The sequence below is a fragment of the Lindgomyces ingoldianus genome, assembly GCF_010093535.1.
Source record: "Lindgomyces ingoldianus strain ATCC 200398 unplaced genomic scaffold BDR25scaffold_37, whole genome shotgun sequence".
Lineage (NCBI taxonomy): Eukaryota > Fungi > Ascomycota > Dothideomycetes > Pleosporales > Lindgomycetaceae > Lindgomyces > Lindgomyces ingoldianus.
The window spans coordinates 342,729-369,264 of NW_022985198.1; the positions used below are offsets into that span (position 1 = coordinate 342,729).

Sequence of the window (26,536 nt, forward strand, 5' to 3'; positions counted from 1 at the left end):
AAAATATATTACTTATTAAAATCTAATTTAGTTTAAAAGTATAGTAGTAGTGCTATAATAATTCTTAGTTAGGCTAGTGCATATTAGAGAAAGTTTATAGTTACTATATTACTTAAAAATTAACAAAAGTCTCTTAGACAGCTAGACAGAGAAAGCGTTTTTACGCCCCTAATTAGCTAGCCTTGTTAGTAGAGGACCTAGTAGGGGTAGCCCCTTCTATTCGCAGGGGGAGAGGGTCCTCAGGGGCTCCGAGCTTCTCTGCACAGTTGGCCGAGCACTTGAGATAAGCACTTGATGAGTTTGCCTACACCGCTCGTGATCCGCCACGAAAGTGACTCAGTCTGGCTTGTAGGTCTAGCGATACAATACTTAGCATGGCAACATAGAGAAGAGGACACGGAAAGTTTTCATGCTTCCTAAAGTAGGTAGAAATATACGACTTGCGACATGGTACGTCAAGGAATCACCGGACAACGAATCCGGCTTCAGAGATGAGATAAGTCGTGTAGAAGAGGCACACAGCCAATGTCCGGAATAGCATGTCCTCAACATACGGCCACCTTCGATCTATCTCTTACTACCGCTCCCGTCTCTACGACTCTTGGATTATTACCAATTAGGACTACAGCCCTTAGTTCGCCTTCTTCCAACCACTCCACCTCCAAAATGTCCTCCAACGTCTGCCTTTGTAGCAAAACCTGGCATCCCACCAAACAGCCCCCACTTCACCCCTTTCTCATGCTCGCGATCCCTAACCTAACCGGAAGCCCGAATCCCGATCCATTAAGGCACATCCGACGAATTTCGGCTTCTCGCCAAGCCCACCACCCATAAACAACGCTTAGTCAGACTCAGCAAGAGGCTTTCAGCAGCCAATAAACGCCGCCAACTAGATGGTATATGGTGGCTGCCCAATACACTCACTGCAACGGCTGCAGTGACGAGTAGTGACGAGTATGTTGGAGTTAGAGTTGGCAGGGATGTTGTGGAGCTGCGCCCCTTCGGAGGACGGTGTGATGGCATAGATGTCTTGTGCTAGATAACGTTATGGGCTGGGGGTTAGGAGAGATCGGTGATAAGAGGGATTGGTGGTCAGAGGAAGTGAAGGTGGAGGGAGTGTATATAATAAGGTGAGGAAGGGCGGGACAATAGACAACCAGTTCTACTTCTACCTCAAGTTGCGATCTTGACAAGGGTTTCCCTCACACTCAACCTCTACGAAACCCATTACCTACTCCCACACAACCAAATCGTAACTCATCTATATAAAGAGCCACACCGAATTCAACGAACATGTCCTCCCCAACTCCCGTTTGGTTCATCACAGCCGCCAGCTCCGGATTTGGCAAATACATGGCCTTCGAAGCTCTCTCGCGCGGCCACAAAGTCATTGCTAGCGCCCGCAGCACCACCAGAATCCAGGATCTCAAGGAAGCTGGAGCTGACATAGTTACTCTAGACGTGACTTCCCCCCTCCCTGAGTTGCAGAAGACTGCGAAAGAAGCCAATGACAAACACGGCTACATCACGCATCTTGTTAATGCTGCAGGATACATCCTCGCGGGTGCGGTGGAGGAGACCTCGTAAGCATTAATCTTAAAGTGGTCCTCTGGTGGTGTTGACCTATTCTAATATATCCACAGACCACAAGAAGATTTTGATCATTTCAATACAAATGTCTTCGGCATGCTCAACGTCAGCAAAGCCTTCCTACCCTACCTCCGCAGCACCTGCGGCGAAAAGACAATCTCGAACTTCGGCTCCATTGCATCGTGGGTGGGAGGAGCAGGCTATGCGCTTTACAGCGGTTCCAAATGGGCTTGTTCTGGGATTTCTGAAGCTATGCGCGCTGAGCTCGCGCCTTTCAATATCAAAGTGACTTCCATAGAGCCGGGATATTTCAGAACGGGATTTTTGAACCCTGCTGCGAGGGTTGAATCGGCAGTTCGGATTAAGGCATATGATGAGACGGAGGTTGGAGCCCTGCGGAAGAAATTTACGGAGGTGGATAATAATCAGCCTGGGGACGTGAAGAAGGGATGTAAGGTGCTGATTGATATTTTGACGCACACTGGTCTTGCTGAGGGCAAAGAAATCCCGATTCGAGTAGCGCTAGGGTCAGACTCCCCACTGGTGATTATGAACAAGATTAGACAGACTGAGGATTTGTTGAAGGAGTGGGATCTGATTACCACAAATACGGATCATGAGTGAGGGAGGTGGTAGTATGTAGGTGTCAGTAGATATATCTAGCAAACTCAATCAGCTAAATTTTGGGCTTTCCTTCTAGTCCTTTTGGTGGTGATTTTATGCGTCCCTGTGCACCATGTTTCGGCTCCCTGTCATGGTTTGCAGATCTAGCTTCTCCCCGTAGGCTGTAGCTTTTCCAGATCGACAGAAGTAACGGGAAAAGTGTTCGGGATTTGGATTATTTAGTCCTGGTCTGAGACAGCCCACTACGCGCTCTGCCGCTTTATAGATGTTCCACATCATCCAAACCTGCTCCAACTGTTTGCGCCCAGCTTTTTGGTTGATACATACAGCAGCTGCTCACAAGACCCTTGGATGGTCGGGCTTGTGCAGGGCGCGCAATGCCGCTTCAAGATTCACCGTCGCGTCAAAGGCTGTTCTTGCCTCTAGTTTAACTCTTTCTATTTAACATAGCACTAGTTTCCTAAGATACCCTAATTAGGTGTTAACTATAACGCCGTAGCTTTAGATAGAGTAAGCTAGACATTCTCACTAGTTATCTATTAAATTATAAAGCCTACATTAGTTTCTTAAAAAATTTTAAGATAAAATTAAGCGCAGTGAAGTCACTAGTTAGATATCTAACTTAGATCTTCTTTAAAAGCTTAATTGTGTCTTCTATGCCTTTAAAGCTGAAAAGCAAAGATTAGTAAGCTTCTAGTAATAATTCCTGTTTCTAGAGCCTTCTTCTACTTGCTCTCTTTTGCTTCCTATAATGTCTAGTCCTCTAGATCCTAACTAGCTTCCTATCTTAATACAGGAGGTGACTGTAATAGCAGCTGGTAAATGCCTGATAACAGTGTTGAATTTAATGAAGAAGAACTGTGTCCTCACTACAGAACTAGGTTTTATACAGCAACGCCTCGCTGGCTTAGGTCTAGCTTAGGAGTAGCGCAGAAGATGGGTATAGTGATAGACGAATCCTTGAGGAGACTCAGGGGCTCGAGAAAGGATATATATGTATTAGAGCTCTCCGGGGAGAGTCCGAGGCAAGTCTTAGTTAACCGTGACACAGCTTAAGAAGACTATAAACCTATAAATGTCTTAGCGTGCTCTGTGGTCACAGAATGCGAGGATCTGCGGGAGCCTTCTTTAGCGTCTCCTCTAGATTTTCCTATACTGCTAAGACAGGTTTAGCGCAAGGTCACATGTCTAGGTTATAATAGGCGTCATAACTAAGGCTGTGCTTGTCCTAAACAGACTTTGTTATTTCCCTAGCATCTTTGCTTGCTTTAAGCGACAGCCTAAAATATCCATATACTCATTAGTCGTTACATTCGTAACAGAAGGTTACTAGAGAATGCCCTGGGCAAAGTTTGCTTAGGATCAATTGTGAAGTCGTTGTTGTAAAAAAAATTCGGCTCCGACTCTCGTATAGTCGCCCACGAAATGCATAGCGTCCTCGAAAGCACACGAAGGATACCCATGACATCGCGAATAGTAGAGTTGAGCCGCTTTCGTGCAGCAAAGCAATTACTCCATCCCATTGCACAACACAAAAGCAAAAGTCAGTTCCAAGCCTCCCGTAATACATCTCGCACCCTTAGACGATAAAGCGTTATGATATCAAGGAGTGTTGGAAGAGTTCCTATACCCACGCTTTCGTATTCAAGGTACGCGAACCCTCCTAACCCGATTCGGTAACACATTCCACGCCACCCAACGACACTCATTCATCTGAGACAGCTCCAGGAACCTTATTTCATCCACTTCTAGGGTTGCGATAGGTTACGGTTATGGACAGGTTGCAGAGGCATTCCCTCCCTCACTATTCCAGCCCAGTGCCGGGATCTGCCGCTCCCAATCATGCATGCCAAAGCTGGAGAACTCATGCAAGCCCGTGCATGCTGCAAAATGCGTGTTTCTCATCACCCTCGGCCAAGATGTTTGCTGCTTGCTGTGCAGCTCGCACTGCAGCTCGACCGGGGCCAAATACTCCGCGACCAGAACTGAACTGATCGTCGGTTCTGTGCTCCACATTCCGCATCTCTTAAGGCTGAGGACAGCAAGGGTTGTTAACTGTCACAAAAATAAGTCTCAAGGCCCTTTCAGCCTGGACTACAATTTTTCAAGGATGAAGAACAAGGTAGGTTATACGAAACGCCTTTGCTCAGGCCAAGTACAGGGCTCTGAAATTTTACTTGAAATGCGGCCGTCTTAGCTACTGCCAAGTCGGGTTATCGTAGAACAAGCAACTCCGCTTGTAAAATGCTAACAAAGAAACCACCCAAGGCCTTACCCAGGATTATTAGCTTGTGAGAGGGTTTCGAAGTTTCAAACCCGAGTATCAGCAATTGGGGAGTAAATGCGTTCCTCACTTCCACCGCGCTCACTATCGATATTGGATTCCTTCCGTAACAGCACCCTCGGCTCGTTCATTGGATTCGTAATTGGCATCATGTCAAATTCTTCATTCGGAGTATTCGTCGTGGCCTGTGATCGATCGCTAGAGCTGCCGCCGATATATTTCGCAGATGTCTTTTGTCCAGATTTGCTGCCACTCTTGTCGCGACTGTGATACTTGTAGCCCGCAGTCCCGCGAGTGCGCTCTCGCTGAGCTTTGAAGAAAAGCGCTTTGAGGGAGGGGATAGATGCACACCAGATGCCAATGTTGACTTCGATCATACTCCAGATGTTGATGGGGACACTGTCGTAGAAGGGGTCTTTTGACTCCGTGTAAATGCGAATCGAGTGGAGTCGGACGATAGAGGCAATACAACTAAAGATACCGAGACCGAACACGAAAATGAGAGCAGCTTTTTCGCGCCCTGGTCGCTGAATAGACATGAGCGTCTTGACTGGCAGGGCAAGGATCCAGATGTCCGTGACAATATTGAACGAGGAAGTGACTGCGCTAGGATTAGCAGGCACTGAAGGATGGTTGTGGAGTACATACAATAGAAGAAAGCAGTGGTGTTGATGCAGTGCCCATTGACTAAGCCGGTAAAATCCCACATCTTGTGAAGAGGGATGCACTGTGTGAGACAGCAGATGACGCAAATCGCAACAAACACTGTCAGTAACCAGATGGTGAGCTTGCAGCCGCGTTCAAAGCTTTTCTCAACCGCTAGATCGAGATATCAGAACTTGGTTCTTCGACCCGAAGGAAGGTTCAATACCGATGCGAAGATAGAAAAACAGAATAGAGGTCTTTATAGCGTAGACGACGATGTAGTAGATGATTTCGATTCCAAGCGTGGTTGTAATCATGTTCGTCATTTGCGACAGCTTCAATTCATTGCCACTGTACCCCATCCCGTTTTCGCGAAGAACGTATATGCAAGCGAGATATCCAATTGTGAAGATCTAATTGTGTTAGTGATGAGCTTTTGACCACATTATAAGCGCATGCCAATGCCACCAGCATCATCCAGTCGTCCTTTCCAAAGTTACGAACAATGATCTGTCGTGAATAGAATCGAAGTGCTACGATGATGACTAGTAGTGTGTTAGTTTGGCTCATTGAATGGCTCGTTGGTAGGGAGGAAATTTACCCGACACAGCAGTCATCGCTGTTGCAACCCCAGTGCAAGAGTCTTGTCGAGCCTGCTCGTCGGCACGATCCATGGTGTTGGCCGTAAGGTGTAGTTCAAGATGGAGTTAGGTAAAGCGAAGCAATAGAGCGCGGTGAAGCTGATAGACTACTAGGGAGTACCGACAACCTTTTAAAGATGCAAGACTATACCAAGAGGTGGGTCCTACGGTGTTCGGTACGCTGGGGCTGGTACCGTTTCATGGCATGATGTCCTGAAGTTGCTTGCCACCAGAAAATGGTGGATATCTCCGCTCATAACTCAGGTACTAGACCAACGAGCTGTTCCCTGCAGGGACGACACATTAGCTGGTTGAACTATTCCGTACTCTGCATGAACCGAAACTTTATATTTGCGAACCTCACAGCTAGTTCATGGTCCATAGGGCTAGCTTGTCAAGGTTGCCAAGATCATCAAGTGACAAACGTGCATTGCATGCAAATGGCCAATGGGATGAAGTCTGGGTCTCGATCCGGAACTAATGTGTAAATCTTGGTGACCATTGTTGGGGAGCTTAGTATCCGAACCTGCCGGTAAATAATGTTCAACCGTTTGACTGGAGTTGGAGGCGTTCAAAAGCCTGATCGTGTTTTGGGGGAGTTACGCACCCACTGCAACTCTACAGTTTGAGAGTTGAGAGGGTCTGTTGTTTTGCAGGTAATGCAAATTAGCCTAAACCGCACATCAATGCAAGTCAACGTGGGTAGCAACTAATGACAGTGTCGGATTCGTATTTCCCCATAACACGTGTCTGTTATTCTGTACGTCAACAAACATTGGCCGGGTACTCAGGTTGCCATCATTGTCACTCCTTGACTGGCGGAACTTTGTTGAAGCACACTGAAAAGTTTGGTGCTAGTTGACAGCGGAGGCGATTCCGCGTACTCTGAAAATTGCAATAGCGGACATGTTATAACCGAGCTAGGTGGCTGTTTGCTCTGGACCCGAAGTTCGGTTTGGATAGCACTTGGCACTAACGAGTGGTCGGAAGATTCAGAACGCCCGCATAAATGAGGCAAAACAGCTGACACTGGAGGGGGAGATAACGTGCTGGTGATAGCGGCGCAAACAAGCGGATGAACGCAATTCCAAGCAACAGGAAGTAGCGATACGAAGAGGCTGTTGGAGATCTCGTGAATGATCACCCAAACATTTGGACAATCGCATCATGATGGGCTTCGGCCTTGCATGTCGCAATTGCAGCTGAACCTTCGGCTACACTGGTTTGATACTTAGTATGCGGAGATATTGCTCGGATGGGAATTCGAGGACCTCAGTAATGTGGGGCCTGTACCTCGAGTCAGGCATTGCGAACGTTGGGTGACCGTGACACTGTAAGCACCTTGACACCAAATCTGATGACGACCTTGAGCCTCGCTTAACAGATGGATTAAAATTGAGTTCGGAATTTGGCGGTGAAACTTGTTCTATCATCCTCTCTTTTACGAGTGGATATGCGAAACCCGAGGATGTCGATGTAAGGATTGTAGAATGATCGGTGAAATGTTGGTCAAGCCAACGGCACGCAATACCGCGAATCTCGATTCTGGAAGTAGGGGTCTGCGAGCTAAGAGGACCGAGACTCAGTCCGGAAAATCTGATCTTTTCCCCCCAGTGGATAACGTGTGTGGCTCGTCTGATGACAGGCCAAATGTTGGTTCCCCACATCCTGCAGTACATAAGAGGGTAAAAAGAGCGACGGAACCCCCTCTGGGAATCAGGACACGCCATGAGTGACGCGTGTTCATCCAGCAACGCCATTGGTCCTAGAGAGCACCCTTCCTATGGTTTATTCTAAGGCGGGGGAATACTATTAAGCGGACGCAGCTCCGCACCGGGCCGCGCTCATGGAGAAAGGCGAGGATGAGAGGGGAATAGCCAGACGCAGGGACAGCTACCTCATCGATGAGTGTCTACTAGGATGATTTTTTTACTAAGACGGGATCAAGTCAGCAGGCTCTTGAAGTTGAGAGGATCAGCAAAGAGCAAATGAGGATGTGAGGTACGTACAGTAGTTTGCCTGCATCGGATGCTATGTCATGCATACTCCTCGGTTGACTCTGATTACCTCGCCGAATTCTTACGAAGATGTTAAGGCAGTTGGTGGTGCATTGTCGTACTTTTACCGTACGTTGAACGTGTCATCTCGAAAGGAGCGACCTCAAAAGAAGGCTGGCCGTTTCCTGATCATCAACCATTAACCAGGCATCTGGGACAAAATGCCTTCGTGAACGTCCCGCGCCGTTGCAAAATTCCGATGGATGTGCTTAGATACCTGTCCCTCATCCTTCAGCCTAAAATAGGGAAGACGAGAGTTTCGTAACATCCCAACCTCCTAACCCTAATTCGGAAGGAAGTGTCCTAAAAGCAGTCTTCCAGTGCCCAAAGCGACGATGAGTTCCGTTCTCGCGCGAAATACAAGGATATGAACTTCGAGACTGGGAGGAAAGATTTGACGTTGGATTAAGGTTGAATATGTGGGGGATGTGACGGTGGGATTTCTGTCGTGTTTAAGGATGGTGGATTGGTGTGTGTTGCTTTTCTCGGTGAATTATAGGGTTGTTATACTTTTCCTTCTTAATAACGGTGGAAAGTGCTCTCCCCCTTCTTCCATTTCAAGGATACTTCACGAAGACCTCGGACTCGAGATCTATCACATGTCCCCTCAATCGTTTCCAACGCAACACAACCGCAAAAATCCCCAGCCAACCCAGGCCCGCAAAACACCTCCTAAAAAGGTCTGCGTCTATGCAAAAATCATCCGATCACCACCCAGCGCACTGGGACCCAGTCGGTCCGGCAGCGGGCGGCACGCGAAGTTGCCTTAAACGGCAGTTCATGAAAATCTGTAGAAAGCAGACAGCTTGGGACAGCGGGAAGGTACATCTTGATTGGTTATGTGGGTTGCGTTACACTTCTCCTGTGGGAGATTGACCGTGGATGTGGGAATTAAGAAATACAAGGAGTCTCTTTTTTTTTGGACTGGGGATTGTGGGCTGGGTTACCTTGACTTTGCGCAATCATGCGAGAAGAATTGTGCTTGCTTGGCCCATGATGTTTACATTGAGTGAGTAAAGGAGGTTTTGGTAAAGTGGAACGTTCTAATTCCTAGACATGGGGATTGAAAGAACACATTTCATCATCATGTCAGCATGGTTTAAAAAAAATGACAAGAGGGGAAAGTCAGCGAACGCCTTGCAATGCCAGATCATACGGTGTGCTGCTTGCCGTACCCATACCACCATGCCAATGCAAAAAAAAAAAAAAAAAAGAAACAGGGCGTCAACTACCAAGCCCGCTTTAATAGAAGCGTGAAAGCACGCGAAGAATCAATATGTCCAAAATCCATTCAAGAGCAAAAGACTGCGAAAACAAAAATCTAGGAGTCTCTAGGCTTTCACGAATGCTGCACCAGGTCAGCTTGTTATGTTACAGTCGAGTGAAGGAGGGGCGTGACTCACTAGCATCGATTTGAATGACTTGTGGCAAGGTCAATTTGACCTTGTTCCGGTAAAGCGCCCTTTGGCTCGTCTGCAGCGGAGTGCCCTCAAAGTACACCGTCTTCAGCTCCTCCTTGTCCCTCAATTCTTTCTCTACCTCTTCAAAGCTGCTGAACTTGCAGTAGCTTGCCCAGAATTCCTCCAGCTTTTTGAGCTGAGAGAGCCCAGTGAGGTGCTCGATTGGGTTGCTGCTTATGTCCATGACTCGAAGCTGGGTATTGGACTCGAGTCCCGACAGGTCTGTGAGCGCATTGTGTGATATGTGTAGTTCTTCCAAGTTCTTGAGGTTGGAAAGACCGGTGATGGCAGTGAGTCGATTCGATTGAATGGAGAGAATTTTGAGGTTGCTCAGCGTGTCGAGGCCCTTGATCTCGGTGATTCGGTTCTTCCCTAACCACAGTTCCTCCAGAGCCGTCAAGGTTTCAAGGTTCTCTATTGACTACAGCAAAGTAAGTTTTATTGTCCAGAACACGCAACAATGGACCTACGCGTATCCTGTTCGCGCCCAGTTCCAGCTCCCGGAGATGGCTTAGCCCGTCCAAGCCTTCTATTGCACTGATTTTGTTCTGTACGAAGTACAACTCTCGCAGTTTCGTAAGGTGATTGAGACGCTTGATATGCTTGATTTTGTTGAACGATAGATCGAGCAAGGTCAGCTCAGTGAAGGCATCAAAGCCCTTGATGTGTGCGATTAAATTGTCATAAAAATCGATTTCGTGTAGCGTGGGTGCAAGTGATTCTGGGAGCTCAACGTGCGATATTTGGTTTTGACGTAAACAAAGACGCTGTAATGTGTTAGCAAGGTAATTCGTAAAGCATAAGGATGCATACTTGAAGATTCTTGAACCTCTCTAGTCTCAGGGCTGGGATGCTTGAGACCTTGCAGTGGATCAAGTCAATATCCTCATCGTCCTCGTTGACGTCGTCCAGCAAATCTTCGTCGGCGGCTAGCTGCTCGGGAGGGGGACCCTCATCCTCAGACATCTCTGGCTCGCTCTGAGCATCCGCATCTGCTGTCAGTGCATTCTTGTCTAGCCTCAATTTCCCGTCCCAGCCTTTGCTGTCCCTCGGTTTGTGGTCCTTGCCCTCATGATCGCGCGCTTCGTTGCTGTCGTTTGTTGCTGCGGGGTCGAGCTCGACATGCGGGGCAGATTCCGAGCCGGCCATGGTGGTGTTGGTGCAGTAGCCGGGCCTGTAGCGTAAAGGCAATGGTTCAGACGGCGGTCGAGAAGGAGAGAGTGGAAAAGGGAGACGTTACAGAGACAAGGAGGAGTTGGTGTTGGTGTCGGTGGATGCTGCAGTGGTGAAATGATTATGCACGGAAGTCGGTGAAAGGCAGCCACGGTTGTGAAATTTGTGCAAGGATCGTGAGCTATGGGGTGATTATCGTCGTCGAGCTGTGCCTCAAGTAACCCTCCGACCAGGAAAGATTCAATAGAAGCCGTGTTTTGAATTTTGAAGAAGCTTGGAAAAGCATGCTTCTGCGCGATGAGCTTAGCTCTCGCGCGTCACAGTTCCGCGTTTTATTTCGTCTTGGCACCCGGCATCATCGACCAAGATTCATCTTCTCTAACACTCTAATATCCATTCTCCCCTCTTCTAGCCGTATGGACATTCGGCAGCAGGCATTATATCACGGCTGGCCAAGACACATCCTTCTGGAAGTAGAGCAGCATGTTCTCGATGTCCTTTCCTACCTTCTAGCCTGCTATTGTTGCTCATTCACAGTTTTCGTTCCACAGCGTCATTTCTCCTCCTATGCTCGTACAGTTTCTTGTCCACTACAAGTAGCATCCAAGTACTAGTCAAAACTGGCGATATGTTTCGATTTTTGCTCCTCGTGTCATGTTTAGTGCCCCGAACATCCTTCGCCTCTCAGCTGCCTCAATCTCGGCTGAGAGCAAAGTCTGCTTTCAAAGCGGGCTTCATCGCAACGGCCAAATTGCGCAGTATCTGGTGTATACAGCAATCTTTACGAAGACCGAACGATTGTCGTTTGTAATGAGAGTCACTTGCTCGAAGAACGTGTAGCCTTGACATGATTGCCGCGATAGTCAATGTTTTTAACTCTTGGTCAGCACCACCTTACAGATGTCATGTAACTACACCTGCAACTCTGTCAGCTATATATTCATGCCGAAGGACCCACAAAAACCTGCGATCATGCTGAAGAAGGGAGTTGCAGGGTGCTGCGACAATGTACCATCTAGCGATGAGGCTTGCCCCTTAGGTAACAGGCACTCAAGCAATCGCATATAACAGCTTGGATTCAAACGCAGTCGTAATTTTCCTGGTCCAGCGGATCCCGTCGAAACAACTTGCTTTAAATTTGCCTTCCTCATTCTGCGCAAATCCAATGACGCCCTCCAAGCCCACAATGCTTCGTCTAAGCTCAGAAGAAAGCTTTCACTTCGAACTCCTTCGAACACTAGCTCACTCCCACTATGGGGGCGCTGATGTCGGCGAAGTGCTACCTACTGCCTCCGAAATCACACCTAGAGACTTTGAATCTTACTACGCTACTTAGATCAAACGCACCGAATGGGTCCTCTCTCAAGCGGAGAAGTCGACAAATCTAGTCTCTATTCGAGAGGTAATGTATCGTGCCTGCACATACTTTCGCAGTGACGACCTCTTCCTTCATGACAATTGGAACGATCGAAGAATCATGTACTGTTGGGAGAAGCAGATGTATTGTTTTAACAGAGCGATGAAGCTTCTGTCTATTCCAGGAGAGAGGCTAAGAGCACCGGCAGAAGGGTTCGAAGTACCTATCTTATTCTTCCCTACGTCCCAAATTTTGGACGAGAAGTGGCCAACTATCACCATGGGCAACGGGTTTGACCAGTCCATGGAAGAGATGTAACAAGAACATGGCGTTGTGGCACTTGAGCGTCGCTACAACGTCTGCTGCTATGGTGGCCCTGGTCAACCAGACGTGAGACGGTATCAGAACTTTGGAGTCACTCACAAGTTGGAGAAAGTGGTGACACCAGTACTTGATCACCTTGCCACTCAGTCGAATGTCGACATGAGCAAGATCGGGCTAGTCGGGAACTCCATGCATGGACTCACCGCCGCAAGAGCTGCCTCCGAACACAGAATAGCGGCTGTCATGAGCATTGACGGTATCTATGACTTCGCTGCTGCTCCAACACTAAACCCGGAGCTTCTGACAAGGCTGCTCGCGCTCACAGATAATGATGCACTCCAAGCCTGGTATAGGGACATTTCGGCTCCCACCGGCCTTCGCTAAGCAGTAACTCATCGGATCTGGTCCTTTATAGTCAAGACACCAACCGAGTTCATGTACTTGGTGAAGAACTACATATTGGAAGGAATTGCTGATCAGATTCAATGTCCAGTATTTGTTGGGAACGCAGCACGAGACATGTTCATGAAAGTCTATCCGGAGGCAATGAGGGATGCTCTGGGAGACAATGCAACGCATGTGCTTTTTTACTAAGGTGCTGCAAGCGTGCACTATCATAAGGGTGCTTGGGACTTGAAACTGAAGTTTGTTCAGGATTGCTGCCTCATACATATATATACGCTCGTCGAATCCAATTTTTGGTTATGATTCAAGCGGACTATTTTCCCTTTGCAAGGTATTGGAAAAAGATCTCCATCAAGAGCCAATGTGTGTCATCCTTTCCAAGGACGTGACAATACGAACCAGGAATGTCTCTCATGGCTGAATCATTCCTTTCACTCAAACAGTTGACATAAAAGCCTAACTTTACTCCAACCACAATATGGGTCTATCATATCCACGCTTCTCGATCCACTGACAACCACTCTCCTTCCTTATCTTATTCTCGCCCTCAATACGAGTCGCTATCGACGCGCAACCCTCTGGTAACACCACGACACCCTTTCATAGAGCAATATTCGACCCCATGACGTTCCATACATGGAACGCTGTAGGGATCGGCACTTGAGAGGATGACTTTCAGTGTAACGGGCCGCTTCATGAGCCAAACCTATGAATGGTACTAGTCATGCAACTCCTCCCATCTAGCATGTGACAGTGTTGACTCCACAACTCGACCCAGGGCTCTGGCTTTCCAAACACGACAGTGGTCATGTCAAAGTCGTTGCGACTTTAAGGGGAAGAGGGATCGAAGGAACTCCTGCAAGGTCCAAGACATGATGGGATCATGGATGATTAAGAGCCAGGATCCAGCGGCAGAAGTGCTTTTGCAGGCTGGGATGAAGAGTAGCGAGACATGGGCGGGGACGGCTGATGTGCTTCGTGATAGGTTCCTTGTGCAGATGTGCTAAGATGTTAACCGCCCGTCGCACGGGCAAAGCGGCGTGTGGCTGCACAAAAACGGCCACAAAGAACGGAAGCTTCCAAGACGCGCATGAAGTTGAATATAGATTTGCATCCAGACGGGGGTAGGGGGGGAGGCAGTTTGCGGTTCTTGAAAAAGAAAGTCGAAGCATTCGAGTTGCGGAAGGGAGTCTGCTGCTACCAGGCCCACCACAGGCGATTGCATACCCTCGTGTGACTGCATTCATCAACGAGCGCATGCACCGCATCCCAATTGGCCCTGCGCTTGTAAACCCACTCGCCCAGCTGGAAGAGTGGTGGTTGAAGTTGAGGAGGACATGTCCAGGCCTGGCCGGCGCATCACGACCAGCAGCTTGCTAATACGAACGCGTGCTAGTCGCAAGCCAAGAGGACGAGGCAGTGGATTAATTCACGGGTGGCCCTCAGAACTGGTCTTTTACGAGAGCACTGCCAGTGCCAACGAAGCTGCGTGCTCGGCGACCTTCCGACCGACTTCTGCTCGCATTCACATTCACATTCACATTCACAGTCCCGTTTGCGACGCATCCCACCCTTGAACATCTACGCATCTCCCAGAGGCGAGCGTGGTGTTGCTGCTGACAGCAGCAGCAAAAGTGAAGGCGGCGTGCTCATTTCCGCCAGCGCCTTAGGCGAGGAACCAGCCTCATCTAACGCTACGACCAGTCGCGAGCTCCCCCCTACATCTGCACCTCCTCCCACAGCAACCGCTCGAGGACGCTCGCTCGCACTCCTACCCACGCCGCGCCCTCTGCAACTGCCTCCTCCATCTCGCGCGACTCCGAATACATCCCCTGCGTCCTGTCAATTGCCGCGTCTCGGGAAATCGAAGAAAGTCCGCTCTGCGCCGCGCCGGAACATCGATCCTCCATCCTCCACGAGGCAACTCCACCACGCGACAACGCGAGGAGCAATCGGCATCGAATACATTGCAAATCACGGCTGCGCCAGCTCCAGCGCCTTGAATAGGCACCCATAGCTCAACCATGAGCCACGATCCTCTGCACACTGCGGCGGATCCCCCTGGGCCGGCTGTGGCCTCCGAGAAGGCTCTGGCGGGCGACACCTCCGAGCAGGCAAACGGTGCCGGTACGTCCTATGCACATCACACCCCCAAGCTCATGTTGTGTGAAAGAGTATCCAGAGTGAATGCCGCGCTGACGGTCACTTAAGCAGGTCCACAAACGAACCCAGCCCCCAGTCCAAACGCACAGCTTCCCCCTCCGCGGTCAGCATCGCGCGGTCCACCATCAACAGAGAATCTCCAGAGAACAGGCTCGCGGTCTACACAGGGTGGCGAGAGCGCCGCCGCGACTGACGGTGAGCCGAAGAAAAAGCGATCGTTTCTAAATATCCCTCGCTCATCCTCACAAACGAACGACGAGTCCACCCCGACTGGAACAGGGTTGAGTGGGGCCACAGTGGCAGACTCGGAGAGCATCGGGCGGGGATCCAAGCATTCTAAGCGCAGTTTTATCGGCAAGCGGAGGGCGGGAAGCACTGCGAGCAGCAAACACTCTCAGCCGCACCCCGCGACATCGGAGAAGGTCGAGCAAGCAGCCTCGGCACCTACACTAGAGCAACCCGAAAGCTCGACAAGAATCAAAGGTAGAAAAGCAGGCGGTTTACTCTCGTGTTTTAGCTGCTTTGGTACGCCGAAAGATTCGCATCCTGTAGAGGAAGGAGCCCCAGAGAACGCGAAGCAGGCCGGCAAGGTGAAAGCAGGTCGAACTAGCCAGCCTACGCCTCTGAAAAAGCAAGACCCCAACGTAGCAGAATCTAGCACGGCAGACTCGAAGGAGCCATTTGACGAGAAGACGGGCGAATCGTATGGACCCAGCCGAGAGAATGAGAAGCCCATGCACGGCGACGCTACCATGGACAGGCCTTCAGGAGAGACGCCGCCCAAGATCGTGATGAGGACTTCGTCAACCTCAAAAAAAAATTCCCTAGATCAGCCGCTCCCGCCTTTGCCTAATCAGCCTGGCCGCCTAGATACAGTATCTAGTCCTTCGATTGAAGTCCAAGGACCCACGCCTGGAACAACACCAGTCCAGCCAGAACCTCGCGTATCTCAAGAGGGGCAGGAATTGATACATGACCGAACGGCTCAGCAGGAGCAGATGGACACCGATATGGAAGAGAAACACGAGGTGCCTCTTTCAAAAGAAGAGGTCCCTCATGTCCCCCATGTCCCCCATGTACCCCACGACGGAGAGACCAATGCTATAATTCCAGCTACTGGGAAAGATACTATGCACCCAAAGGTTGACTTACCTCCTCCACCCCCGCCTGAAAATCGACGACCGGGCCCACAGAACGAAGATGCACCAAACCCACCCCTACCGGACGCATCTGAGAAAACTTGTCTACTCCCCCAGATCAAGCCAGAGTTCAAAGGGAAGAAGTGTCTAGTACTCGATTTAGACGAGACATTAGTGCATAGCAGCTTCAAGGTAATTCAAGCCGTTGGTTACGCTGCGTTTGACAACACTAACAAGTGACCAGATCCTTCACCAAGCCGACTTTACCATTCCCGTAGAAATCGAGGGACAGTACCACAATGTCTACGTCATTAAGCGACCTGGTGTTGATGCCTTCATGAAGAGAGTTGGCGAGTTGTATGAAGTGGTTGTGTTCACAGCTTCCGTCTCCAAGGTGAGTTGATGTGAAGTATTTACGTTCTGATACGCTAATCTGTTATAGTACGGTGACCCTCTGCTTGATCAATTGGACATTCATAACGTAGTACACCACCGGTTATTCCGAGAGAGTTGCTTCAATCACCAGGGCAATTACGTGAAGGTAGGACGAAGCTTTGCCAAGTGTTTCAAACTCAAACTTAACCAACATGCAGGATCTATCAATGATTGGCCGAGACCTTCGAGAGACTATCATCATTGACAACTCGCCCACGTCGTACATCTTCCACCCGCAACACGCCGTCCCAATCAGCAGCTGGTTCTCTGATGCTCACGATAACGAACTTCTCGACCTGATACCCGTTCTTGAGGACCTTGCCGGACCCCAAGTGAGTGATGTTAGTTTGGTGCTCGATGTTGCGCTGTAAGGATATCTTAACCGCCTACATGTTTATGAAACCGGTTTACTACATCTTAGGACCTTACCCCAACGTTCAACGTCTGTGGAGTCGGACTGGTCTGTCTCTGACCGTTCGCTGCTCGTATTCAATTCGGAAGAAAGCATCGACTAGCTTTTAGATTGTACTTTTGTAATCAATTTGTAATCTGCATCATGAGCGGGCGTTATGCTACAGCTTCGGGGCTCGGGTTTTAGAAGAGAGTTGCATTGCAGCGTTTCTCTGATCAAGATTTCGGGCTTTTGCTTGCTGTCAGACCCTGTTCTCTCTCCCTCTCCATTCACATCACCCCTTTCCTGGCCAAGAGGTCACTCAGTCGCGCAGATTGTGTCGTTCTATAAAAGTACCTACCCTTCACACCTTCCACAAACGGAGGGTCTTTCTTTTCGTCAAAAGGAGATGGCCGCAAAAGGAGATGGATAGGATGTCATCAGCAGGGCCGGGCGTGGGCGAGAGTTTAATATGGCATACCGCGTTGGATTTCTGCCCTCTCCAGCGAGCGGGAACTTATCAGCAACTACTTCTCCTATGTACAGAACCCTTCTTCTTGTCTTCTGAGCTTGGTATTGCATTGCTGGCGGGACTTCACAATTAATCATCGCCGATTTCCCTGTTTTCTTTTCCAAGTCTTTCTGACTGGAGCATATGTGTTACTCCACGACTGGAGCGTGCTTGCTGCAACTCCCTGCCCTGTGGACTGGGCCCTTTTTATTTCTTACAAGCGTCTGGGATTGAGGGATTTCTTTGTTATTGGTAGGGAGTGCCGCCTGCAGTTGAGAGATCGTTGTTGGTGAATGTGGTTGTGGGGATGTGGATGTACTGAAATGGCGAGGAGATGTAGTGAATAGGCTGGGCAGATGAATATATACTGGAAACTCACACTGCATGCGTTTTGAGTTTGAGGGGGTGTGATCTGTAGCTAGCGGATGATTCGGACCGACCTTAACTTGTCGATGGCATCTGAGACTATCTTGGCGGGAAGCGATTTCACATGTCTCGCGAAATTGCAAGGCTCGGCCACGCACCCTGATTCGCGACAAAGAAGGCCGAACGACGTCCGAGCCCTAAATTCGGTCGACAGACTGGTCCTGCAGCTGTCATAATTAGGAAGCCATCTACCAAATCCCTCGTTCTTGACCCTCCAGTTTCGCCTCATGGACCGGCAGTACTGCGCCCACGTGTGGCACTGACAACTTTTCTTCACTCTGTCTTCCTTCGCCATGGAGAAGTACTCGCAGTTCCGGGACAAAGGTAAGCATCTGCTGCTTCACCATCATGCACATATCTGAGATATCACGGTGCTGACAGTTGCGCTTCTAGGCACCGCGATTGCGCCCTTCTTCCCTGTAACTACCCCACCAGCCAGCTCGCTCTGGACACCGCTCCACATCCTCCTCTTCGTCATCCGCGTGCCCCCGGTCTTCTTCCTTTCCCTCTTTTACTTTCTGGTCCTCGAGTGGCTGCCTGTGCCGCAGCTTGTGCGGAAAGGCGTCCTATGGCTCATACTCGCGATACCCGGGGTGTGGTGGGTAGATCTACAGGTTGATGGCGTCAAGAGAGGGTATGTCGACATAGATCCTGCGCTGTGCGTCGCTGGATACCATTCCCTACCGATGAGTATCTACCATCTTCGGAAGAGCAGACGTACTGAGGAAGGTGCGCGCTACAGGAAGCTTGCAGAGGTGCCGGGCCATCTCCCACATCCAGGCACTATCATTGCGTCGTCCTTTACCTCGCCCCTCGATCCGCTGTATCTGGCGGGGATATTCTGTCCGATTTTCACGCGTTCATATCCGTCGACGCGGAAGGTAGAACGGATATCTCTATTCCGCGCGATTCTTCTCGCCTTCGGTCCTCCATCCATCTTCCCGGGAAATCCAGATAACCTGGTCACAATGAAGGAACTCGAAGCGAAACACCCGCAATCTATAATTTGCGTATTTCCCGAGTGCACGACGACGAATGGCCGAGGGATTCTGCCCCTCTGTCCTAGTCTGCTAACCGCTAACCCGAAAACCCGCATCTACCCAGTCAATGTGCGCTATACACCAGGCGATATCACGACGCCGGTTCCGGGAAACTACATTTTATGGTTATGGAAACTGCTGAGTAAGCCTACGCATTGTATGCGCGTCCGGATCGCGAGGAGCATGTACAACAATCCCACCCTGGATTCTCCGATTGTTTGGGGTGAGAAGGCAGCAGGCAAAGGCAGCGGGGTAGATATGGTCGTTGACACGGACATCTTCGACAGCCTTCATTTGAGAAATGGGATCGTTAAGGATGGCGGTGAAGGGGAGACGGAGGGAGTAGGAGGGAAGGTGAAGAAGGATGAGCAGAAGGTGCTGGATAGAGTGGGTGAGGATCTGGCTAGACTAGGGAGAGTGAAGAGGGTAGGGTTAGGTGTGCAGGATAAAATTGAGTTTGTAAAAGTCTGGAGAAAGAGACGGAGGTAGAGAGGGTAATCTGGGACGTGGAGTATGGGGGAATGGGAGAGAGAGATGGCTGAAGTTGGAGGGGAATTTTTAGAGTAGATCAGGTGGGATATGCATTGTGGTTGGGCATTGTCGCTCAGCGTAGAGGAAAGGGGCGAAATGAATTCAGCGTTATCTATCTACGTTCGCATTCACCTTGAAGCCCATTAATGCCAAGTTGATGCGATGCCTGACGAGCAGAACGCACGAGCACCACCCATTTCCCGCGCTAGGCCGAGGTTGCCGTAGCGTCTGACCGGGATTCTTGTTTACCACCCAAAACAACATTGACCTCCAACAAACTCGGCGCTCGACCTGACAACATTGCCGGCTTCGAAGTCGCCCTCCACACTCTCGCTGAAATTTAGAATGTTTTGGTGATATTCCTTCCTCTTTCCAACCTGCTTGTATCGTACTTGTGCGCTATGGATACCGCGACAGAGAACCAGGTTCGTCTTCGAATGTCGCATTCTCCGTGCAAGATCTCTAGTGCTAACAGTAATTGCTCGTTGCAGCCTCCCGCGAGGTCATCTGGCTTGAGGCCCCCAGCGAAGTATCAAATACCTCCCTCGTCGCCTACCGGAATGAACGGCGCAACTGGCCTCAGCGAATTGACCGATGCGGCGACAAACTCTCGTAGAGCGATGGGGCCTCCGGTTGGATCAATGAAACACAAGCCAAGTGGCCGTAAGACTGCTCTTCGTCTTATCTCGCCCGCTATACTGACGGTGAAAGTACCGGAGCCTCCTGCGAAACGGAAAACACTGCAAGAACGCGCTGGTGAAGCCTACAACTCAAAGGCTGCCGCTCCTCCGACCTCCCGTCCAGTCAGCAACGCCGTCAAAGCCACAGCAGCACAGGGAGCTCGCAATGGTTTCTCGGCATCGACTTCGCGCATGCCCTCGTCAAACATCTCAAAGCATACCTCTGCTTCATCCTTTAGCGGGAGTGTTGGCGCTGGCTCCAGAGTTCCGGCTACGAACACCTTCCGGCCGCAATCCGCCTACGGGCACAGTCGAAGCAAGTCCCATCATGAAGGATCTCGTCCTGCTTCTGCAATAGCACAGCATGAAGAAGAGCAAAGGCCCGCAAGCAAAGGTGCATTCCCTCTTTCTATTACCACCAATACCCGGAATCAAGATTCTCTCAGTGTCTCCAAGTGTCGAAAGCCCAAATACCGTGTGCCTTCAGATTTCTTCAGCAAGAGATACTTTTCTTCGACGACAACTCCGCCGTCGCTTTCTCTCCTTCCATCTGTACTTCCACCAAGCCCTTCCGTCGAAAGCGCCGCGAATACCGACTGCGAGGACGTCTTAGATGGCTTTAGGGCTCTTTCTTTGGGCTCTTCTGTTACTGAGACGCGTGGTCAGCCTGTCATTCGTGGTACGACGTCTGGCAAGGACATGGAAATTTCTTCTTTTAAACACCCTTCATGTCTTCCACGAGCCACGCCTACTAAGGGGCTGGCTTCTTCTACTCTCAAGACTACTTCTCGGTCGAAACTTCGCCCAGTCACTCCTTCTCAACCTACACCAAGGTATCTTAACAGGTTTACTAACGATATTGCTCCAGTCTTATCTTTCGATACGGAGAGTCGGATGGAGGCGATGGAACGCGAGTTTGCGAACTTCAAACAGAAGATGGAGGGAGATGCGCTGTCGCAGGCGAGCAATTTGAAAGAGACGATCAAGGTCTTGCAGGCTAGGGGTATGTGGCTTTTGGCTGATATGCCCTGATTTCAACCCTCATTCAACAATCTCCGATGTCGGGAAGTTTGCTGACCGGTTCGTTTGTGCAGTGAACGAGTTGGAGGCTATCCGGACAACAGTTACGGCGATCAACGAGGACCTCAAACAAGACCTTAAGGATACTAAGAGCTACATAGCAACCGCAAACTTGGAATTGGAGACAATACGACGAAACCACACATTCGAAGTCGATGACCTACGACGAAAGCATCGCATTGATATGGACGACGTTCAAGACCGCTATCGTAAAGACACAGAGCGGACGCGGAAGGAGAACGAGAACGCCGCCGACAAGGTTCGAAAGGATTTCGAAACTCAGATCGACAAGCTCCTCAAGGTGCATAGCGAAGAACTAGCGCGGATGGAGAAGCAGCTGAAGACCGAAGTTGAGGAAGAACAGAGAAGAAGAGCGCACGAGGTGCACCAGTTGCAAACGGAGTATGGACTGAAAATCAAGAATGTCGGACTTGAAGTCGATACCAAGGAGCGAGAAGCACAGCTGGTACAGGGCGAGTTGATAAATGTGAAGTGGGAACTCGACCGGGAGAGGAACCTTAAGGTAGCCCTTCAGGGTCAGCTATCTGAAGCAACGGCCCATAACCTGACCTTGGATGCTGCGAATAAGGCAATGAAGGCTAAAATTGACTTTCTCGAGTCGGACAGCCAAGCACAGTCACAGGCTTTCAACGACCTGCATCGACGCATGCAAGAGGCAATCGAGGCCGCAGAGGTTGCCAATGAAAAACTTCGACAGGAAGAGACGCTTCGGCGTAAACTCCATAACCAAGTCCAAGAGCTCAAAGGAAACATTCGGGTCATGTGCCGTGTTCGACCGACGAATACGGATACAGAGACGGATCCCGCAAAAATTTCCTTCCCAGATTCTGATGCAGACAGCAAAGAGGTCTATGTGCAGGGCCCCGAGAAGCAGAGCGCGCTCGGCAATGTCACCACCGCGACATATTCCTACTCCTTCGACCGTGTATTCGGCCCACAATCCCAAAACGGAGAAGTGTTCGAAGAGATCAGCCAACTTGTCCAGAGCGCATTAGACGGCTACAATGTCTGCATCTTCTGCTACGGCCAAACTGGCTCCGGAAAAACCTACACCATGTCCTCCCCCGACGGTATGATCCCACGTGCCACAGCCCAGATCTACTCCGAAGCAACACGTCTCGAGGAGAAAGGATGGCGCTACAAAATGGAAGGCTCCTTCGTCGAAGTCTACAACGAAACCTACAATGACCTCCTCGGCCGCTCCGAAGACCTCGACAAGAAGAAACTCGAAGTCCGCCACGACACGGTCAAAAAAACAACGACTCTCGAAAACGCAGTAACAGTCACTCTCGATGGTCCCCAGCGCGTCGAGGAAATTCTAAAAACTGCAAGCAAGAATAGGAGTGTGGCGGCCACGAAGGCGAATCAACGGTCTTCGAGAAGTCATTCTGTGTTTATACTTAAGCTAGTAGGGGAGAATGGGATTACGGGCGAGAAGAGTGAGGGTACGCTTAATCTTGTGGATTTAGCAGGGAGTGAGAGATTGGAGCATTCAAAGGCTGAGGGGGTGAGGTTGAAGGAGACGCAGAATATTAATAAGAGTTTGAGTTGTTTGGGGGATGTTATTGATAGGTTGGGGAGTGGGAAGGAGGGGCATGTTCCGTACAGGAATTCGAAGGTATGTTTACGCCATTATCCCCTAGTTCTGAGGTGCGAGGCTAGGGTTGCGGACTTTGCTAATGTATGGCAGCTTACGTACCTCCTGCAATATTCTCTCGGCGGAAACAGCAAGACTCTCATGTTCGTAATGGTCTCTCCCCTGCAAGCGCATCTGCAGGAAACGATTACGAGTTTGAAGTTTGCGACGAAGGTGCATAATACGCATATTGGAACAGCGAAGAAACAGACCAAAGTGTAGATTTTGTGCAAGGCCAGGTGTGGTAGGGTGTGTGGACGTCAAAAGCGGATGAACGCTCAAGGAATTGTGTTGAGAATGTGTTGAGGAGTGGGGGCGTGGTGATGTTTATACATCTATCTCTTTTGCACCAACTTTTGCTTCTGTAGTTGAATTGCAACTACGGCGTTTGGCAAGCCGGCATTCCTGGCTTCGGGCTTTGGGTTTTGGGCTATCGGGTGGGATTGGTGTTTGGGTAATTGACAGCCTATGCTGTGCTATGATACTGAAGCAAATCCACGGTCGATATTCATTACGATTCTCCTCGTCGTCGTGATGTGTTCCCTAGGCTTTGCCCCAAATTCAGTTCCCGTGGTAGGATGGCGGTGGAGGGAGAGGTGGGGTACGGGAGGCCACCTAATTACCTCTAGGAAGGTATAGTTCTTCCCACCCGCATCCGCCGCCTTTCGAGCGTAAAAAAAGTCGTACTCGCCTCACGCGCCAAGGTGAGCGTCCACTTGACCCTCCCTGGTTCAACCAGAAAACCACATTCAACACGAAAGGGTCGCGAAAAGCCATCTTAACGCTTAGGAAAAATGCACAATCCGTGGAATGTCTTTTAAGGAGCTTCACATTGATATGTAAAATACCTGAATTTTAGCTAACAAGTCCCTAACATGTGCTACGGAATATTTTTGAATTGGGGAGGTGTTAGGAGCACTCATAAAGTCTCTGCCTACACCGATAGCCTACCCTTGGCACCATCTTTTAATCCTTACTGTCACGTACAATAACAGCTTCGCGCGCATCTTTAGCGTAGAGCGTCCTACCACCTTGTCCATACGACGCGGCGACCAGCTTGTTGTCGTTTTATACTTGATTTTAATGCTTGTGTGATCTCTTTCAGATCCTGCTTCGTCAGGTGATGTTTATACGTCTGGAAAACTGTTGGCTTTAGAAGGAGATTATAGTGGGGTGGGGTTTGTTAACATGTCCTTGTTTGGAGTGATGTATAATAATCTGCTTAGCTGGCTGGATCATTAAGAGAGTTTCGTAGGATGTTGGAAGAGATGTTGTTGGCTAGAGAGGTGTTGCCAGAGGAGGGTGATTGGTTAAGGCTTTAGAATCTCCCCTGCAGGTGAATAAACTCCCCGATTGAACCCCTTTACCTTCTTCATTGCACTTCACCTTACTTTAGGACTTGCTTACAAAGACAGAGTGAGACTCCTGTCATAGTTCTTGTAGTGTAGATAAAATGTTATGCATGCTCGATAATATCGCTTTTAGGAGGATCGAGAAATTCACACTAGACGCCGATTTCTGAAGAGATCACAGATGTTTAGGAACTGTCTCCTCTAGGTCTAAGTACTCAAATACATGTATCAGGGTGTGTGAATACACACAGACAATCCCTCATTCCGCAAGATAGCATAGGTATACACAGCCATCAGATCGCAGACTTAGAGATAACTAACTTACACTTACGCTTACGCATCCCGAGGTCCTTAACCCCACCCCTAAACCCCAAATCCTATCAAAGGCGGCAGCATAACGCCTGTGCCATACGCAGTCCAATCCCACTCTCTCTAAGTATCCTACACGGCCGGCCCTTGTGTCCCCTAAGGTGGGGGAGCCAGCATAGTTGGTCGCTGCCAAAGGAAACCCAACTAAGTATCCTTCGAATCTGAACTAGAACTCGACGACATCGAATCATCATGTATAAGCGTGTATGTCGTCGGCGTTTTCGATCTCGCACTCAACAAACTAACTGAAGCAGAACTAGTTCCAGATGCAACTGTGGTAGTACTCCATATCCACTTTGGCCGCTCATCCGTGACTTTAATAGGTTTCTGCTTGCCCAACGGCCGCGGATACCATTTCAAACTATTAATAACTAGACCCGCCGGTTTATGTAGTTCATCGGTAACCGTGAATGTTGCGCTTAGTCCTGGTCGGCGCGCCAACCCGTAGCCGGAGTTGTAGGGCCAGCCTTCTGGTATCTGCGTTAGATACTGGCTTGGGAACGGTGGCATTGTGATCGTGCTCGCGCTCACGGTTTGAGAGGACGGGACCTCATTTAAACCGGGGGAGGACGTGAAGAGTGTGGAGAGGGTCGTGATTTGCATGATGGAATCTGGGAGTGGGGTGACGGAGGAGGGTGTATGGGCTTTATTTAGGATATCGATGAGAGAGATGAGGAAAAGATAAGCGGATGGACGAGTGGTGCCGCAGAAGTTGTGGAACGTGGCTGAGAGGGCGGCGATTAGTGAAGTTTCAAGAGAGGTTTGCTGGAGACAGCTGAAGCAGGGAGTTAGGTCTTCTTTGCTGGGAGGGGGTGTTAGTGTATTTTGAAGGTGTTGGAGGAGAGGGGTGTAAACCTACGGTCCAGCTATCCCCTTTGTTTCCAGATCGCACATCAATTTTTGAAACTCCGTGTTCTGATGTCTGTCATTTGGATCCGACAGGCCCCTAATATTCATAAAACTCATCCGCACGTGCTCGAACACCTGTAAGCACCCACTGTATTCCCAGCAATATCCTTGAAGGTTTGAATCCAAAGATGCAGAGGAGCTGGTGGGGGTTTGAGCTGTGTTAGTATCACGGTTTTTAAGAATCATAGGAACCGAATGTGTGACTGACGTAGATGTCAATTGACGTGGGAGACCAGAGTTGACTACGGGATGCGGGAGGTGAGAGTCGATACGAGGAGCTATCCCTATGCGAGCAGGTTGCAGGAGAGGCCAGATCCAGGAGGGCCATGTGGATGGGACGCTGCTGAGGAGGGCTACTGTGGTAGTAATTACCCTAGTCTCGACTACCGTGTTGTGAGAAGATATCGATGTAGAAGGGGTTGTGGACGTAGAGACAGCGGCCAAAGTGAGTAAGAGCGTTTGGAGCTTCATGGCCGGCGAACTCGAAAGATGGGAGTTGTAGAGAGGATAATGTTCTGCAAAGATGATACGCAGATGGCGAGGATCGAAGGCTAAAGTGTAGGGTGGAGTAAAGAACGCAAACGGAGCCCTGCCACTGACATTTACCCTCCCACCACCAGCAATTCAGTCGTGTGCACGCGCTTCTGCACAAAAGTTAATGAGAATCTAGAGATTCCTTTGGAGGCGCTACAACCTCGGTTGACTCTATCCCCGTGCGTGACTGCACAATGCAAGATTTAAGTCACGGAAGCCTGATATCCTGGAATGGACCCCATCGCCGCGGCAAAAAAAGCCCTAAACCCGTACCTGTCCATAAGACAGCGAATCAGCAATTTCCACGAATGTTCTATATTCACCTCCCACCCCGTGATCGGAGTCAGAGACCCATTCACCCATATTACATAATCATTCCTCACCTCGTCATCAAAAATCCAGAATAGGAAGGATTACATATCTCCTCAACTAACATTGCATAGCACAACATATACACCAAGAACCAAGACAATATGCACGCACAGCTGGTCCATCAGCTCATGCGTAATCTGAGACAATAAGCAAGCCGTGAGAAGAGAAGTTTAAGGGTTATTGCGCTGATAGTGGCAAGAAAGAGTAAGAAGAGTCAGATGCGAAACGCCACAGAATGTAACCAAGTAGCTGCATGCCGGGAGAGAGAGAGTTTGTGTTGTGGTGGCCGAGCATTATCTCGCCACTTGCCCACCACAGATGTGAGGAGAGGAAGGAGATGGGGATAGGGATGGGAATTTGAACTGATGTCAGAGAGAAACGATGCTG

At 49.6% G+C, this 26,536-nt stretch overlaps 10 protein-coding genes across 10 annotated transcripts; 6 read left to right on the plus strand and 4 right to left on the minus strand.

The window, feature by feature from the left end:
- Positions 1-239: 239 nt before the first annotated feature.
- Positions 240-1,023, minus strand: BDR25DRAFT_360241 (uncharacterized protein; the record flags this gene model as incomplete). Its single annotated transcript, XM_033696216.1, has 6 exons — positions 240-304; positions 337-439; positions 473-544; positions 579-698; positions 730-756; positions 793-1,023. 6 exons carry the CDS (start codon positions 1,021-1,023, stop codon positions 240-242), a joined length of 618 nt encoding a protein of 205 aa, XP_033542564.1.
- Positions 1,024-1,278: 255 nt separating this feature from the next.
- BDR25DRAFT_378389 (NAD(P)-binding protein) lies at positions 1,279-2,214 on the plus strand (the record flags this gene model as incomplete). Its single annotated transcript, XM_033697541.1, has 2 exons — positions 1,279-1,583; positions 1,644-2,214. Exons 1-2 carry the CDS (start codon positions 1,294-1,296, stop codon positions 2,212-2,214), a joined length of 861 nt encoding a protein of 286 aa, XP_033542565.1. The 5' UTR covers positions 1,279-1,293.
- A 2,197-nt stretch (positions 2,215-4,411) lies between these two features.
- Positions 4,412-6,082, minus strand: BDR25DRAFT_378393 (uncharacterized protein; the record flags this gene model as incomplete). The annotated part of the gene is made up of 6 exons (XM_033697542.1): positions 5,745-6,082; positions 5,603-5,688; positions 5,370-5,556; positions 5,147-5,317; positions 4,764-5,099; positions 4,412-4,461 (listed from the first exon to the last, which is right to left on the minus strand). The coding sequence occupies exons 1-6, from the start codon at positions 5,815-5,817 to the stop codon at positions 4,412-4,414; spliced, it is 903 nt and encodes a 300-aa protein (XP_033542566.1). The 5' UTR covers positions 5,818-6,082.
- Positions 6,083-7,512: 1,430 nt separating this feature from the next.
- Positions 7,513-9,166, plus strand: BDR25DRAFT_360244 (uncharacterized protein; the record flags this gene model as incomplete). The annotated part of the gene is made up of 13 exons (XM_033696217.1): positions 7,513-7,570; positions 7,602-7,692; positions 7,733-7,748; positions 7,799-7,923; positions 7,989-8,102; positions 8,163-8,240; positions 8,299-8,329; positions 8,378-8,521; positions 8,560-8,601; positions 8,640-8,705; positions 8,738-8,850; positions 8,912-8,929; positions 8,971-9,166. 13 exons carry the CDS (start codon positions 7,513-7,515, stop codon positions 9,164-9,166), a joined length of 1,092 nt encoding a protein of 363 aa, XP_033542567.1.
- Positions 9,037-10,578, minus strand: BDR25DRAFT_345919 (protein phosphatase 1 regulatory subunit 7). The gene is made up of 4 exons (XM_033694093.1): positions 10,115-10,578; positions 9,772-10,068; positions 9,245-9,722; positions 9,037-9,189 (listed from the first exon to the last, which is right to left on the minus strand). Exons 1-4 carry the CDS (start codon positions 10,448-10,450, stop codon positions 9,173-9,175), a joined length of 1,128 nt encoding a protein of 375 aa, XP_033542568.1. The 5' UTR covers positions 10,451-10,578; the 3' UTR covers positions 9,037-9,172.
- Positions 10,579-11,660: 1,082 nt separating this feature from the next.
- Positions 11,661-12,749, plus strand: BDR25DRAFT_328432 (uncharacterized protein; the record flags this gene model as incomplete). Its single annotated transcript, XM_033692388.1, has 4 exons — positions 11,661-11,750; positions 11,811-12,145; positions 12,227-12,411; positions 12,544-12,749. 4 exons carry the CDS (start codon positions 11,661-11,663, stop codon positions 12,747-12,749), a joined length of 816 nt encoding a protein of 271 aa, XP_033542569.1.
- Positions 12,750-14,382: 1,633 nt separating this feature from the next.
- BDR25DRAFT_82563 (NIF-domain-containing protein) lies at positions 14,383-16,767 on the plus strand. The gene is made up of 5 exons (XM_033699108.1): positions 14,383-14,687; positions 14,772-16,054; positions 16,107-16,256; positions 16,305-16,403; positions 16,456-16,767. The coding sequence occupies exons 1-5, from the start codon at positions 14,585-14,587 to the stop codon at positions 16,666-16,668; spliced, it is 1,848 nt and encodes a 615-aa protein (XP_033542570.1). The 5' UTR covers positions 14,383-14,584; the 3' UTR covers positions 16,669-16,767.
- Positions 16,768-17,700: 933 nt separating this feature from the next.
- BDR25DRAFT_345921 (uncharacterized protein) lies at positions 17,701-19,154 on the plus strand (the record flags this gene model as incomplete). The annotated part of the gene is made up of 2 exons (XM_033694094.1): positions 17,701-17,949; positions 18,007-19,154. The coding sequence occupies exons 1-2, from the start codon at positions 17,919-17,921 to the stop codon at positions 19,152-19,154; spliced, it is 1,179 nt and encodes a 392-aa protein (XP_033542571.1). The 5' UTR covers positions 17,701-17,918.
- A 1,625-nt stretch (positions 19,155-20,779) lies between these two features.
- On the plus strand, positions 20,780-22,835 carry BDR25DRAFT_238863 (carboxy-terminal kinesin 2; the record flags this gene model as incomplete). Its single annotated transcript, XM_033685650.1, has 3 exons — positions 20,780-20,879; positions 20,971-22,595; positions 22,668-22,835. The coding sequence occupies 3 exons, from the start codon at positions 20,780-20,782 to the stop codon at positions 22,833-22,835; spliced, it is 1,893 nt and encodes a 630-aa protein (XP_033542572.1).
- A 1,643-nt stretch (positions 22,836-24,478) lies between these two features.
- BDR25DRAFT_345923 (uncharacterized protein) lies at positions 24,479-25,597 on the minus strand (the record flags this gene model as incomplete). The annotated part of the gene is made up of 3 exons (XM_033694095.1): positions 25,452-25,597; positions 25,194-25,382; positions 24,479-25,136 (listed from the first exon to the last, which is right to left on the minus strand). The coding sequence occupies exons 2-3, from the start codon at positions 25,298-25,300 to the stop codon at positions 24,479-24,481; spliced, it is 765 nt and encodes a 254-aa protein (XP_033542573.1). The 5' UTR covers positions 25,301-25,382; positions 25,452-25,597.
- Positions 25,598-26,536: the final 939 nt, after the last annotated feature.

Excerpts from the sequence above, each read along its gene's own strand:
- BDR25DRAFT_345919 (XM_033694093.1), bottom strand. The coding sequence starts at position 10,450 with ATGGCCGGCTCGGAATCTGCCCCGCATGTCGAGCTCGACCCCGCAGCA. Across the intron at positions 10,069-10,114 it reads AGAGGTTCAAGAATCTTCAA|CGTCTTTGTTTACGTCAAAA; the intron begins GTATGCATCCTT and ends AACACATTACAG. Across the intron at positions 9,723-9,771 it reads TGGGCGCGAACAGGATACGC|TCAATAGAGAACCTTGAAAC; the intron begins GTAGGTCCATTG and ends ACTTTGCTGTAG.
- BDR25DRAFT_82563 (XM_033699108.1), top strand. The coding sequence starts at position 14,585 with ATGAGCCACGATCCTCTGCACACTGCGGCGGATCCCCCTGGGCCGGCT. Across the intron at positions 14,688-14,771 it reads CGAGCAGGCAAACGGTGCCG|CAGGTCCACAAACGAACCCA; the intron begins GTACGTCCTATG and ends CGGTCACTTAAG. Across the intron at positions 16,055-16,106 it reads TAGTGCATAGCAGCTTCAAG|ATCCTTCACCAAGCCGACTT; the intron begins GTAATTCAAGCC and ends ACAAGTGACCAG.